General features: G+C 43.7%; 1 protein-coding gene across 1 annotated transcript in view; it reads left to right on the top strand.

The window, feature by feature from the left end:
* Positions 1 to 15,974, top strand: part of LOC141092401 (receptor-type tyrosine-protein phosphatase beta-like) — a 239,049-nt gene that overhangs the window by 106,949 nt on the left and 116,126 nt on the right. The window contains exons 13-16 of the mRNA XM_073578524.1: positions 165 to 437; positions 9,341 to 9,595; positions 10,071 to 10,340; positions 14,025 to 14,300. Coding sequence (XP_073434625.1) covers positions 165 to 437; positions 9,341 to 9,595; positions 10,071 to 10,340; positions 14,025 to 14,300 — 1,074 coding nt within the window. The remainder of the gene's footprint in view (positions 1 to 164; positions 438 to 9,340; positions 9,596 to 10,070; positions 10,341 to 14,024; positions 14,301 to 15,974) is intronic.

A 15,974-nucleotide genomic window follows, 5' to 3' on the forward strand; every position in this document is an offset into this window, starting at 1 on the left:
GTGTAGTTTTCTATGATTTAATCTAAAAATATTTTCAAAAGGAAATATTATTGTTCGATGTGTACAGTATCATTTCTGGATGTACAACTGGAGGAGACACACTCCTACATATAAATAATAAATATGTCTAAAACTTGCCTAATTTAATTTTTTTTTTATTACAGAACCAATATCAGTAAAATCTCTGCAAATTGGCGCTGTGACCTCATATTCTGTATCTCTGACGTGGAGTAAACCTGATGAGTATCAGACATCTTACAGCTACAGAGTCCAGACTTTCAACTCTTCAGCCACAATGATAAATCAGACAATAGTGACAAATGAATCAGCGACGATAATGAATCTCACACCAGGAAAAACATATACATTCATGGTCTATACAAGAGCTGCTGATAACATCACTGAGTCTGACCCCGTGTCTAATACGACCTGCACAGGTGAGGACAGGGAGGGTGAAACTGGAAATTTTGTTAGGCTAGGACTTAATGATGATCCAGCGAGATGAAATTGCTCAATGTTTTCCTATTAATAAAAAAGTAGCAAACGTGACATGGTTGGAATTTGTGATGTTGGCAATGACACTAGCAAAGAGTGGTAAAATATCTGAATGTACATGTGTATGGAGGAGCAGGAGGAGAAGCTGCTGAACAGCGACTATGGGAGATGTATGGCTGGCATTACTGTGAGTTATTATGGACTTGCTGTAAACTATTGCTGATTTATATAACTAATGTTCTGATATTTGTGTTGAGTTACTATTCTCTTGTAGTTTATTAATGAAAAAATGTATATAATGTGCAAGTGAGGAATAACAATTCTCATTACTGACTGGTGTAAATCACTAATAATACATTTTTCTCTTCCCCCCCCCCCCATGACGGCACCACGGAGAGAGGGATCCGCCCTCAGGGACAGGAAACCTACAGGTGAAAAAGGCGGTACCTCTCTCCCACATCAGTTGGTTTCCTGTCCCTGATGGGGAACCTACAGCACGTACCTGCAGATCGACGCGGGATGCCGGGGGCCGAACCAGTGCGGTAAACAGGCAGTGGGGCTCCCTGCCTCGGCTGGGTCGGGGCCATTCTCTTGCCTCCCCGAAGCACCACCACCGGGGTCGGCGGATCTTGAGGGTGAGTGGGAGAGGCAGTAAAGACGGAAGACAAGTCTGCCGATCCAGAGAAAAAAAAAAAAAGGAAAAGAGAGGGTGTGTGCCTCCTCGGGGTATAGTGGCGGTCAGCGGAGGGTGGCGGCGGCCACCGGGAGCCGTGGAATACAGGGCCTCCTCATGCGGCGGGAGAAAGCACAGTCCCCTGAGAAGGGTGAGGCGCGGTGCACTGCTGGGAAGTGTGCAGTGCGCATGCGCGGGCGGCCACTTCCGGCGGGGATGCAGAGCACCACTGGGAGGGGGAGGAAGCGGCGTCGCGCTCCGAGGGGAAAAAAAAAGAGAAGTCATATTTAAACCCCACTAAAGGGGCAGAGGAGCAATCACCATGGGTGACAAGCCACAGAAGGAGAGGGAGACGCGGCGGCAGTCCCTGAAACAGGGGCAGCGGCAAACGCAGGAGCAGCGCCAGCTTTCACAGCGCCAGCGCACCTCCTCCCAGCAGCACAGCAGCGGTCACTCAGGATCGCGGCGAAGCTCCACCATGGCGGCACAGCCAGAAGTGGATTCAGCGGTGGACATAATCCCTACGCCCGAGACGGTAGAAGAAGAAATTTTTGAACCCCTCTCTATAATCTTTGAAAATTCTTGGAGAACAGGAGAAGTGCCAGAAGACTGGAGAAGAGCAAATGTTGTTCCTATCTTCAAAAAGGGGAAGAAGGTGGACCCAGGTAACTATAGGCCGGTGAGTCTGACTTCTATACCAGGAAAGATCTTTGAACAAATTATTAAACAACATGTATGTCAATACCTGGATAAGAATGAAGTGATTAAACAGAGTCAGCATGGGTTTGTAACTAATAAGTCATGTCAGACTAACTTAATTTACTTCTATGACGGTATCACTGATTGGGTGGATCAAGGAAATGCTGTAGATATAGTATATCTTGACTTCAGCAAAGCATTTGACAAAGTCTCTCATACAATCCTTATTGAAAAAATGATTAAGTATGGAATGGACAAGGCAACTGTTAGGTGGATTCATAACTGGCTTAGTGATCGGACCCAAAGAGTGGTCGTAAATGGCTGCACATCCAGTTCGAAGAATGTCTCAAGTGGGGTACCACAGGGCTCTGTCCTGGGCCCTGTATTGTTCAACATCTTTATCAACGATTTAGATGAAGGAATTGAGGGTAAACTGATTAAATTTGCTGATGACACAAAGCTAGGAGGGATAGCTAATACTAGAGAAGAGAGAGAGAGGATTCAAAAAGATTTAAATAAACTGGAGAAGTGGGCAGCAACTAACAGAATGGTTTTTAACAGGGAGAAATGCAAAGTACTACATCTGGGCAATAAAAATGGAAAAAGCATATATAGAATGGGAGGAATAGGGCTAAGTGACAGCACATGTGAAAAAGACTTGGGTATACTAATAGATCACAGACTGAATATGAGTCAACAGTGTGATGCAGCAGCAAAAAAGGCAAATGCAATTCTAGGATGTATTAACAGAAGCATACAGTCTAGATCACGTGAAGTCATTATTTCCCTCTACTCCTCTTTGGTCAGACCTCATCTGGAATATTGTGTCCAATTTTGGGCACCACATTTTAAAAAAGACATCAACAAACTGGAGCAAGTTCAGAAAAGAGCGACCAGAATGGTGACCGGTCTGCAAACCCTGTCTTATGAGGAAAGGTTGCAGGATTTGGGAATGTTTAGTTTGCAAAAGAGAAGACTGAGAGGAGACTTAATAGCTGTCTACAAATATCTAAAGGGCTGTCACATTGTAGAAGGATCAACTTTATTCTCATTTGCACAAGGAAAGACTAGAAGCAATGGGATGAAACTGAATGGGAGGAGACACAGATTAGATATTAGAAAAAACTTTTTGACAGTTAGAGTGATCAATGAGTGGAACAGGCTGCCACGAGAAGTGGTGAGTTCTCCTTCAATGGAAGTCTTCAAACAGAGGCTGGACAGACATCTGACTGGGATGATTTAGCGAATCCTGCTTTGAGCAGGGGGTTGGACCAGATGGCCCAGGAGGTCCCTTCCAACTCTACAATTCTATGATTCTATGGTATCTCTCGTTCCACAAGGAGGGTGAGTGATCTCCGTGAAAGTCAGCTCGCTAATGTGCGGTTATTAATTTCTTTCAGGGGCGTAAATACACAACTAAATCTAAACACACGGTATGTGCCTTATGCACGGAGGAGCTACACTCTACGTGGGAGAAAAAGCTCTGTGAGGCGTGCATAGAACAGACAATCCAGGAGGAATCCCCGAGGTTTGCTTCAGACCTCAAAACACTGATAAGGACCCAGGTCGAAGACGCCCTAAAGGGCGTGAAAACCTCATAGGAAAAACGTAGATCCAGGCATAGGTCTCCAGAGTCCAGTGTTAGCGAGTCAGGAAGTGAAATATCTGACTCAAGTAATTCATCATCCTCCCAATCCTCCTCATCACCCTCAGAAGGGGGACGCAGCTGCTTCCCTATTGAGGAAACGGACGCCGTGGTAAAAGTCGTGAGGACAACTATGGAGCTGGTAGACGAACTCCCTAAGAAAACGGCCCAAGATCTAATGTTCAGTGGACTAGAACAAAAAAAACCGAGGGCTTTCCCGATAAATGAGAAAATCCACTCCCTAATTAAGCGAGAGTGGAAAAAGCCAGACAAAAAAGTCCTCCTAACACTCAAGAGGAAATACCCCTTTGACGACCCAGCCTGCTCCCTATGGAGTAAATCACCTAAACTAGACGTAGCGGTCGCAAAAGCTTCTAAAAAAATTTGCCCTGCCCTTCGAGGACATAGGCACCTTAAAGGACCCAATGGATAAAAAAGCAGAAACTTTTTTAAAAAATGCTTGGGAAGCGGCAGGAGGTGGACTAAAGCCAGCCACGCGCCCTAATGGTCTGGTTGGATCACTTAGATTCTCAAATAAAAGGAAAGTCTCAAGTGAAACAATGCAAAGATCAGTTTCCGTAATGAAGGGAGCAGCAGCTTTCCTGGCGGATGCGTCAGTAGACTCGACTAGGTTGGCAGCCAGAGCAGCCTCCTTCTCAAATGCTGCAAGACGCGCCTTATGGCTAAAATGCTGTCCAGGAGACTTGCAGACTAAAACCAAAGTGTTTTTTAATCAACCTGAGATCCAAATCTCCTACAATGTGCCATATATAACCCATCTGTAACACCACAGTTAAACAAGGTGAACAGAAAATGCACACTTTTATAAAATTATTATAAACTTAATTTTTACTATATCAAAAAGTATTTAAAAACATCAAATAAACAATAAGGCAACCTCGATTGTGGGACAACAAAAAAGGGCTAGTCACCCCAATACACGAATATCATATGTGCAACAGGTAAGAGACATTTATAGATTGCTAGCAATTAATGGCATAGATACAATATCATTTCAAAATGCGCATCTATGCCATTAATTGCTAGCAATCTATAAATGTCTCTTACCTGTTGCACATATGATATTCGTGTATTGGGGTGACTAGCCCTTTTTTGTCGTCCCACAATCGAGGTTGCCTTATTGTTTATTTGATGTTTTTAAATACTTTTTGATATAGTAAAAATTATGTTTATAATAATTTTATAAAAGTGTGCATTTTCTGTTCACCTTGTTTTACTGTGGTGTTACAGACGGGTTATATAAAACCAAATTGTGCGCAATCCCGTGCGAGGGGGAATTTTTATTTGGCCCAACGCTAGACATCTTGGAGAAGGCTGGGGACAAGAAAAAGTCCTTTCCCGGGTTCCCTAGTCAGTCATACAGACGGCCTTATTGGAACAGAAGATTCATACGACGAAGACCCCCAAAAGGGAACAAAGAAGGATGGGAGGATAAAGAAATAAAAACAAAGGCTTTATGTTTAACAAACCTCCCGCCAACAAAAAGCCACAATGAAGGTACTCCCCGGGTTGGAGGAAGATTGTCCTACTTTCTCCAGGCCTGGGAAAAAATATCCGCGAGCTCGTGGATATTGAGCATAATAAAGGAAGGTCTAAGGCTGAAATTCAATACCCTTCCAAACAATTCTTTTGTGATAACGCTCCAAAAGACATCACATGAGCAGCTGGCTCTTCAACAAGAAATCGCGAGTCTAAGGGATAAAGAGGTATTACAAGAAGTCCCCTACCAGATCAGAGGCAAAGGCTTCTACTCCCCTCTCTTTCTCCGCAAAAATCCAGATGGAACATACAGGGCAATCATAAATCTAAAATGTCTGAACAAGTTCCTGGAAATTCAGCATTTCAAAATGAAGACAATAAAATCTTGCATAAAAATGCTGCCCCCATCGTGCTTCATGGCGGTATTAGACTTGAGAGATGCATATTACCATGTACCTATTCACAGAGACCACAGGAAATACCTCAGGGTGGTGGTGACGATCCAGGGGGAGATAAAACATTATCAGTTCAGAGCCCTCCCCTTCAGGCTAGCTATTGCACCAAGAGTATTTACAAAAATAATGTCAGAAGTAATGGCCCACATAAGAGAGCAATACATCCTGATAGTCCCATACCTGGACGATCTCTTAAGGGGGTTTTACACATAGCGATATCGCTAGCGATATCGCTATAACGTCACCGATTTTGTGACATTATAGCGATATAGCTAGCGATATCGCTATGTGTGATACTTACCTCTGACCGGCTCCCCCGCAGTCCATCGCTGATCGTGCGAGAATGTCCGGCTCCATTTCTCGTCGGCCGCTTCCTGCTGGCGCCGACGAGCGACGCGTGGAGGTGGGCGGGAGGACGTCAGGATCACTGTGTGTGAAAGGTGAGTATCGTGCGCTGCGTCGCTGCTGCATCGCTGTGAGGTCTGCCTGTGTGACAGCTCACTAGCGATCATTTAGCGATGCACCAGCGATCCTGACCGGGTCGGGGCACCAGGTCTCGAGCACTGATGGAGGTAACAAAATCCATCTTTCACCTAGCAGAACAAAATCTAGAATCTCTGACAGCACTCCACATAAAAGGTTCGGAAAACCGAACAGCGGACTTAAGCAGAACACGCCTAAAACAAGGGGAGTGGGAACTAAGCCAGTTAGTCTTCAACCAAATTGTGAAACTCGGATGCAAGCCTGAAATAGGCTTATTTGGGAACAGTCAGAACCGGAAGTTGGAAACCTTCTGCTCGATCGATCCTCGAGGGTGCCCAGTAGCTCTAGATGCCTTCACGATACCCTGGAATTATCATCTGGCTTATGCTTTCCCACCAATATCTCTCATCCCCTTAGTACTGAGGAAAATACGGGGGGACAAAGCGACGGTAGTGGTAATAGCGCCCTTCTGGCGTCGGAGAATATGGTGCGCCTGGCTGAGAAGAATGTCCATGACAGACCACTGGGTTCTACCAGAAACTCCAGACCTTCTATCCCAGGGACCAGTGTATCACCCCCATATAAAAAACTTACACATGACCGCTTGGCTTTTGAGAGGGAACTCCTAAGCAATAGGGGCTTCTTGTCAATCTTGGTATCCACGCTACTACAAAGTAGAAAGCCAGTAACCACTAAGGCATATGGGAAAGTATGGAAAAAATTCATGTCAGTATCAGGCTCCGACCCAACGGGGGAAATCCCAATAGACAAAATCTTGGAATTCCTACAGAAAGGTACCAACACCTTGAAAGTACAGGTGGCGGCCTTGGGTTCTTTGTATAACCATGACTTAGCCAAAAATCGGTGGGTTATGAGATTCATTAGAGCCTCAAGTAGATCCAGGCCGATCCCTCTACCACCCCCCCCTGGGATCTAAACCTAGTGCTAAACGCACTAACCAAATCTCCCTTCGAACCCCTAGCGGAGGCTCCCTTAAAAATATCCCTTAAGACCTCCCTCCTCGTAGCCTTAACCTCGGCCATTCTCATTAGTGATATGCAAGCTTTATCCGCCCACTCACCCTTCACTCAAGTACTGGATGATAGGCTGGGTCGGTTCTGAGAATTACCCTATCTCCCCAAAGTGCTTTCACAGTTTCATTGGACCTAGGAGATCTCCTTACCCTCCTTCTGTCCCAATCCCAAAAATTAAAACAGAGGAGGTACTACACACTTTAGATGTAAAAAGGTGCCTGGTCCAATACTTGACAACCACAAGGGAGTTTAGGAAGGATAGGACTCTGTTTGTCTGCTTTCAGGGTCCACGGAAGGGGCAAAAAGCATCGAAGGTCACACTGGCGAGATGGATAAGAGAGGCCATCACCCTATCCTACTCCTCTTGTGGGGCGGCCATCCCAGAGGACATGTGGCGCCCCTGAGGGTTCAGTCGCCACAGAGGTACTGCAACTCCTCCTGAGGTGTGTTACTTCACCATTCAGGTAAGGTGGAGACACCAGACCACGCTCCAACACCTGCATCCCACACATAGTAGTGTAGCAAAGCACCCTTTGGTGGCTCCTTGCTTGGAACACAAAGCGTGCTGGGAGGCGGGTGGAGTTTAGTCTGCACTAAAAGAGTGGGAAGGGTTTAGGATTTAGTCAGTCTGACAGAGTCAGAGGAGGAGAGAAGATCCCCTGAGTAGGATGGATGAAGGAAGTGCTGCAGCCGACCTCAGTGACCTGGGTCCGCTGGCACAGGAAAGGAACTTTGATAGAAAGCCTGCTCTCCATAAGAAGGAAAGGATTAGTACGGAACGTGAGGAGAAGAAGAGAACTAAGGATTAGGGTTAGAGGAGAACCCTTCCCAAGTTCTAAGCGCAAGGCCGGGGTCCAGTCCCCGAGGTTGTATGGATACTAAAGGTCCTGCAGCAGACACCGGAGGAATAGAAGTAGTCACCACTTTATTTCCACACCAGACTTGGGGGCACAACAGCAACGTACGAGAGCCGGGACTAGGTAGTAAGGAGTCCCCGAAGCAGGCTACAGCTGTCTGCCGTACAAGTAGAGTTCATAGGAACATCTGACAGGAGGAACTCCAGTGTAACTCAGTACTGTGAGTACTTCACTAAAGGCGCTAAGAGGGAGACATTCAGAAAAGGCACATAAGTTGACGGAGTGTTGGGAAGGAGTACTTCATCTTGCCTGGAAGTTGGCTGAGCTCCTGACCTGGAGGACACTGCATGGATGCGGGCTCTTGTGCCACAACAGACTGTGAGTAAAGCTTTGGAACTACATGCCCTGGTGTCCTCCACTTATTCCTGCGTCAACCTGCCCGGCACTGCTACATCCTCTGCGTCCGACACTACACCATCTAAGTGTCACTTCACCTACTCTGCCCTGGGACTAAAGCCCTGCCTGTGGAGGGCTATAACATCATTGCTGTACCACACCATCTGTCCCAGAGGATCTGTCTGCAGCGTCAGCTTAACACCTTCATTGCCGAACGCCACAGGTGGCGTCACGACTCATTCATTCTAATCATCATAAGCACACTGAACATTCCCCCTTTTACAATGGGCGCCCAGGGCCATGGGCCGGGTCCCAGCTGCCGTGACATCTCCTATTGAAGCTCGTCGGGCCCGTTACCGAGTACCCCACGACCCTGGGAGGGCGACCCAACTGTAAGGGCCCATTCAACCAGGGCAGTGGCGTCATCCTTGGCGGAGAAAGCCGGCGCTTCAATAGATCAGATATGTAGAGCTGCCACTTGGTCATCCCCCTCTACATTTTTCAGACATTACCGTCTACACTTCACCTCCTCTTCAGATCTCACCTTTGGGAAAAGGTTTCTGGAGGCGGTGGTCCCTCCCTAGATGTATAATCTTTGTAATTCTCTCCGTGGTGCCGTCATGGGGGAATGAGAAAATCGTACTTACTTACCGATAACAGTATTTCTCTGATCCCATGATGGCACCCGTACATCCCCTCCCTTTCACACACAGGTGTGCACATTACAGTGAGTTAATTAGCTTTAGTACTTAGCCACGTGGTGCCTCTATTAAGCTTAAGTTGATTAATTTTGGGTTTTTTATAACCATTTAAGTTGCAGCGAAAAGTTCTGTGTAAATGCTCTGTAAACCAACTGATGTGGGAGAGAGGGTACCGCCTTTTTCACCTGTAGGTTTCCTGTCCCTGAGGTCGGATCTCTCTCTCCGTGGTGCCGTCATGGGATCAGAGAAATACCGTTATCGGTAAGTAACTACGATTTTCATTCTTATTGCTCAATTCACTGGATAGCACGCATGTAAATGTCGTACTGCCGCAGGCCGATTACTGATATTATACCGGATGTAACTGCTGTATAACCAACCTGTGATTTATATTATTCTCAGTTCCTGGACAAGTTTCCAATATCACCATGAATAATTACAAGTCGGTTGATGTTCTTGGAGCCTCATGGATAAAACCAGAAGGAAAAGTGGATAATTATACAGTCAGTGTAACAGGAGCCATCAATAAGATAACACAAACTACGAGTATGCAAGTGAATTTTACAGGATTACTACCAGGCAGAGAATATAATGTCACTGTGCAGACAGTCAGTGGGAGCTGCAGCCAGACATCTGCTCCAGTGACTGAGGCCACATGTGAGTATCATCAGGATCTGCTCAGTAATGGCTCCTTATAATCCTCATATCACCATTCTCCTCTGTTAAGGGCACGATTACCTTGTTAGGGCTCGCTTACACGAAGCCATCTCCTAACATTCAGGCCAGTTTTATTCTATGGGGCCGTTCAGATATGGCATGGTGCACACTCAGTCAAGTCAATGGGTGCGTGCAAAACAGCGGACTGCACTTCGATGTCATCAGAGTGCAGTGCAATATGCTGGCAATAGAGGAGATGGAGAAATTTCTTTCTCCGTCTCCTCCCCACCTGTGCTGCGATTCTCTCATGCGAGTGAATCCGCACTCATTAAAATACCACTTGGCTCACTCTCGCAGCAGAGTTCGAGCCTAGTGTGCTTAGCATTTCACATCCAATGCTATAAGCTTATGTGACTCCAGCCATATACAGATACTGGATGTGATCTCACCTCTCTGTATTTGTCTTTTTTTGCAGATCCAACTCCACCTGGAACGTTATCCTTTATCATGATTACAACAAAGAACCTGACATTATCTTGGTTGGAGCCAGTAAATATGACCGGTGTGAATAAGACATATAATATAAGCTATGGGATATATCCATCAACTAACTTATCTGTGACAAGTTCCACAACAAATGTCACCCTCCAGAGCCTGATATCTGGGACTAATTACTCCATAACTGTGGTAACAGTCGGAGTCCGGGGGTATCAGAGCTCTCCTGTCACCACATCGGGCTATACAAGTAGGTGTTATCATTGTTTGCACATGTAGCGACTAAAGATGTCGCCCAAAGCCAGGAATGCTATAAAGAAAATGGAGATGAGGAGAATATTTGAAAAGCAATGTCAGAGGAAATTATTTGACAGTTATAATAAAAGCACTATTTTGAATAAACCTAGGCGCTTATAATAAAAGGGGTTGTCTGTGACACCCAGCACCCACTTCAATCAGCTGATCCCGGGGACTGCTTAGTTACGGAACTGCACAGCTCCACCAACTATATTGTGGCTGTGGCTGGATAATGCATATCTGCCCCTAGTCAAATCAGTAAAGGGGTGGATGTGCAGTACCTGACTGCGACTACTATTCCTAAGGATAGGCAATCAATGTTAAAGTCCAGGGGACACCCCTTGAAATGTTACAGATAAAAAAAATATTTTTTATGAGTAATTGGCTCCATTGTATTCTGGGTGGGATCAAGCTGACTCTCATACACTTGGAGAAGATTTCCACTTTTAAATTAGAATACCTTTAATCGTTCAGCTAAAAATGAAATCCACTTTTGTAGTAAGAGTATGAAAGTTGTTTTTTTTTTCCTACAGACTCGTTATTGTTCATTCAACAGTTAAAGGGAGTGTCACCCCCAAAACTCCACTTAAACTGCCAGTGCAGTCATATAGGGTCCTTGACCCTTATAAAAAAAAAAAAAATCATTCCTGTATTATCATTTTCACAGCTTTTACTATACTGAAAAAAAAGAAAAAACATTTAATATGTAAGTCTGGGCTTCTCAATGCACTTTTGATGTGGCTAAGAGCTCTGTGCAGCATTCTGCTCCCTCAGTTAGCATGCTTCATGCTGCCCCCCTCAGCTTGATTGACAGCTTTTGCTTACCCAAAGCAAGCACTGCCTCATCTGAACAGTGCACTGGTGATCCTGGAGGGGAGCTCAGTGGCGCACATACACATAGTGCATGCACTCTCCTTCCTTGGTCATAACTGTAACAGCCTCTCGCAATACTGAAAAGATGGGTCTCCAAAGAGTGTCAGCACAAATATGCGTTACATTTACAGCAACACTCACTGTGGGCAAGAGAGCTCCTCTGGATCAACATGTTAGGGCATGTTAGGATAGGATATGGGTTGAACTAGATGGACTTAAAGTCTTCCTTCATCCTTAATAACTATGTTACTATGTTATTGACTGTAAATCACGCTAAGGACTGTAGTGCGCCCCTTAATAATTGTGGCGGCAGAACGGTGCACTGAGTTTTTGGCTACACCAAGGGTGCACTGAGATTTACATGTTGAACTGTTATTCTGGACAACAAAAGCAGTAAAATCTATAGTACAGGCAATTTTATAGGCGTTAAACCCCTGTATGACTGCACTGGTCGGTTCGTTGAAATTTTAGGTGTGAGAGACTCACTTTAATCCCTACCCAACATGTGCCGTACATATACAGCTCTGCAGTAGCTGCATTCCGCTGCATTCCTGCAAACAGCAGTATATGTACGGCGTCGCAATCACGTAGCCTCATGCTGAGCGCCACGGTGATCGGGTGCGGGTATCAGGTCTGTATGAGAGCTGACACCATGCAGCAACGTCCTCGATCAGTGTGCTAGCACCGATCACGGGCGTCTAACCTCTACTGTCAATAGTGACTGCGACATTGAGGAGATCGCAGGGAGGGGGCTCCCTGTGTGCTCCCATCAGAACAACGCAATGCGATCGCGTTGTTTTGATGGTCTCCATTGAGACCCGTTGGCCCCAAGATGGCCGTGGGATCTTTAAGGGTCCTGCAGGGAAGGTAGCTTTTGCGCTGACATGCCTTCTTCCCTGTCTTTTAGATGCTGCTCCAATGTGCTGCATTGCAGAGCATCAGATCAGCGATCTCATAGTGAATAATGACAATGTAAAAAAAAAATTAAGTGTAAAAATATTTAAAAAAAAAAAACCCCAAATAAAGAAAATAAAAAATAAACAGAAAAAGTACACGTTTGGTATTGCCGCATCCATAACATAACGACCCGCTCTAAAAAACCTGCTGCACTAGTTAACCCCTTCAGTGAACACCGTAAAAAAAAAAAAAGCATTGTTTTGTGCCTCGTTTTTTATTAATCATACTGATGAACAAAAAGTGCAATTAAATGTGATCATAAAGACGAATGTAAATAAAAATGGTCCCGCTGAAAATGTCATCTTAGTCCGGAAAAAAAACAAGCCCCCGTCCAGCTCCATGAGCAGAAAAATAAAAAATATATAGCTCTCGGAATAAAGCAATGAAAAAATTATTTTCTTTTATAAAATAATTTTTGTGTATAAGCTCCAAAACATAAAAAAATATGAATTGGGTATTGCTGTAATCGTACTGACCCGAAGAATAAAGCCTCATCAATTTTACCAGATGCGGAACGACATAAAACAAATCTTAAATTGCTGGTTTTTGTTCATTCTGCCATCCAAAAATCAGAATAGAAAGCGATCGAAAAATGTCATGTGCCCGAAAATGATACTAATAAAAGTGTCAGCTCGTCCCGCAAAAAACAAGTCCTCAGATGACTCTGTTGAAATATAGTTCTCAAAATATGGGGATGTGAAAACTATTTTTTGCAATAAAAAGCATAAATTAAACATAAAAGCCCGACATAGAATCATAGAATCGTAGAGTTAAATCGTAGACATAAATCTGGTATCGCTGTAATCGCACCGACGGTGTAAAAAATAAAACCAATTCTTCACATTCTGTTGATTTCTTCATTCTGCGTTATGGTGCAATTTCTCCAGTTAACCTTATGAAAATAAAAAATATTGGGTTTAAAGGAGAATTTTTGTGAAAAAATGTTATGTTTATTTTTTCTTTTCACATTCCATAAATTCCTGTGAAGTGCCTGAAAGGTTGATAAACTTCTTGAATGTGGTTTTCAGCACCTTGAGGGGTGCCGTTTTTAGAATAGTGTCACTTTTAGGTATTTTCTGTCATATAGGCCCCCAAAGTCACTTCAAATGTGATGTGGACCCTAAAAAAAAATAGTTTTGTATATGTTGTTGTAAAAATGAGAAATCACTGGTCAATCTTTAACCCTTAACGTCCTAATTTAAAAAAAGTTTTAAAAATTATGCTGGTGTAAATTACACATGTGGGAAATATTATTTATTAACTAGTTTGTGTGACATATCTCTCTGATTTAAGGACATAAAAATTAAATGTTTGAAAAATGAAAAATTTCAAAATTTTTGCCAAATTTTCATTTTTTTTCCACAAATAAACGCAAGTCAAGGGAATTTTACCACCATCATGAAGTACAATATGTCACAAAAAAAGCAGTCTCCGAATCAGTGGGATCCATTGAAGCGTTCCATAGTTATGTCCTCCTAAAGTGACAGTGGTCAGAATTGAAAAAAAAATTGGCCTAGTCAGGAAGGTGAAAGCAGACTTCGGGGTGAAGGGGTTAACACCTTAAATCCCCCATACAGGTTAGATTAAAGTCGTCCACACTCATCGAGCATCGTCCGGTCAACAGCCATCAAATATTTGTGGCCTTCTTTAGATAGTCAAGTTCATCTAACTTTCATGGTCCTGATATCTGTTGGCCAGATTCAGACTACAACTCTGGATCTTATGTTTTGAGCAGTGGTTGCCATAGGATAATACAACATGCTGCTCTCTCATCCTGTATCCACTGATTATATTCCTTTTATTTCAGAACCGATATCGGTGAAATCTCTGCAGATCGGCGCTGTGACCTCATATTCTGTGTCTCTGACGTGGAGTAAACCTGATGAGTATCAGACGTCTTACACCTACAGAGTCCAGACCAATGTCACCTCATCAGCCACAATAGAGAATAATACAATAGTGACAAGTGAATCAGCGACAATAATGAATCTGACACCGGGAGAAACATACACATTCATGGTCTATACAAGAGCTGCCGATAACATCACTGAATCTGACCCAGTGTCTAATACGACCTGCACAGGTGACGATAAAGGGAATCACTTTAATGTGACTTATGAGTTGACTGTATAGCTCCCTGATACATAAAATGACATATTATAGATAAACGTACTTTTCTTTTATTTAATGTGTTGGCCCTTATTCCTTTACCGACATGTGACGTACAGTTACGTTATGCTGACTCCCTGACTGAACTATGCCACCATCCTTCCCGGGAGATGATGGCTGTGATATTCAGTCTGCCTCTACAGCTGCGGGTGGAGACTTGTGATCATCGGTGCTCCTGTGAAACGATTGTGTGGTGCCAGTGGGTTGCCATGATGGCTGGGGGGTCTTCTGAAGGCTCCTGTACCTACTATGACAGCACTCTAGTGTATGCCAGCTACTGGCTGACGTTCATGTGAGACTGTGATTTTCGCTATACACAACAGTACTGTAGTACTGCTGTGTATAGAACAAGGATGATCACAGGTTCAGGTTCCTTAAGGGGACTATCAAGAATAGTGAAAGTGGGGGGGGAAAAAAATGTTTAAATAAAAAAAAAAGTGTAGTGATGCACAGTTCGGGGTGGATGCCAGTGCATGGACAATACACGTCACCTGGGAAGTATGAGAGAGATTATATATATATATCTTGCAAACACACTGTTTTCAAAGAGGAAAGTTTATGGATTAAACGTGCGCTGCTTGACAAATCACTCCTTCCAGATATTGCAAACTGTACTTTTATTTCCCAACGCGTTTCGAAGTTTATACTTCTTCCTCAGGGGATGACATGTATGTATGTTGGTACATGTCATCCCCTGAGGAAGAAGTATAAACTTCGAAACGCGTTGGGAAATAAAAGTACAGTTTGCAATATCTGGAAGGAGTGATTTGTCAAGCAGCACACGTTTAATCCATAAACTTTCCTCTTTGAAATCTGATGATTCGTGGTCACGTTGTGGCCCTTTGGATGTGCAGCAGGCTGACTACTTCTATATGTCTGAATCTCCCCTATTTAAGGTGAGTATAATGATTTGATTTTATATCAAGCTCTACTTGGGTAAGACCCTATTACGCTCTTTCTTTTTCAGTTGTTTAAACACACTGTTTTATAACTCCCTGAGGAAACCCACACAAAATGTTCATTGGGGTTATAGATACTGTATCACACATGGAATTATGGGCTAGCTACTTGGTTTCCTATTACTATAACATTTGACTATGTATTCTTGCCTTCATCTACTTGTAAAAGTGATGCCTCTTCTTACCGAATGTGTGTAGACTGTGTCCCATTTTTGCACTTGAGTCTCCACTTTCGATTTTTCACTAGTATTGTATGTTTTGTTCCACTATACCTTACTTTAATAAAATACTCTATTTAATATTAGTGGACCTATGACTCCATGTTATTTATAGGATTTATATTGTATTTTTGGTGTTAGTCCTTTTGATTAATGGCAAATGCAACTTATGTGGCCTGTGGCCTATGGACTTGCATAAAATTTTTTCACCACCCAGCTCTTCATTCATTAAGAGCAACGTTCTCTTCTTCTGCTGGGCAGTGTGGACATTGATCAGACGAATTCCCATTGTCATCTTCTGCTCCTCCATTTATTTAGTATAGAGTATATTCAAATTAGGTCTTGAGTCATTTAGCAGTCGTGCTGTATTATTGCTCCTGATGTAATTATTACTATGTAATATACTGATTT

The sequence above is a fragment of the Dendrobates tinctorius genome, unplaced genomic scaffold (genome assembly GCF_039654945.1).
Source record: "Dendrobates tinctorius isolate UK_male_01 unplaced genomic scaffold, ASM3965494v1 ptg000059l, whole genome shotgun sequence".
NCBI lineage: Eukaryota > Metazoa > Chordata > Amphibia > Anura > Dendrobatidae > Dendrobates > Dendrobates tinctorius.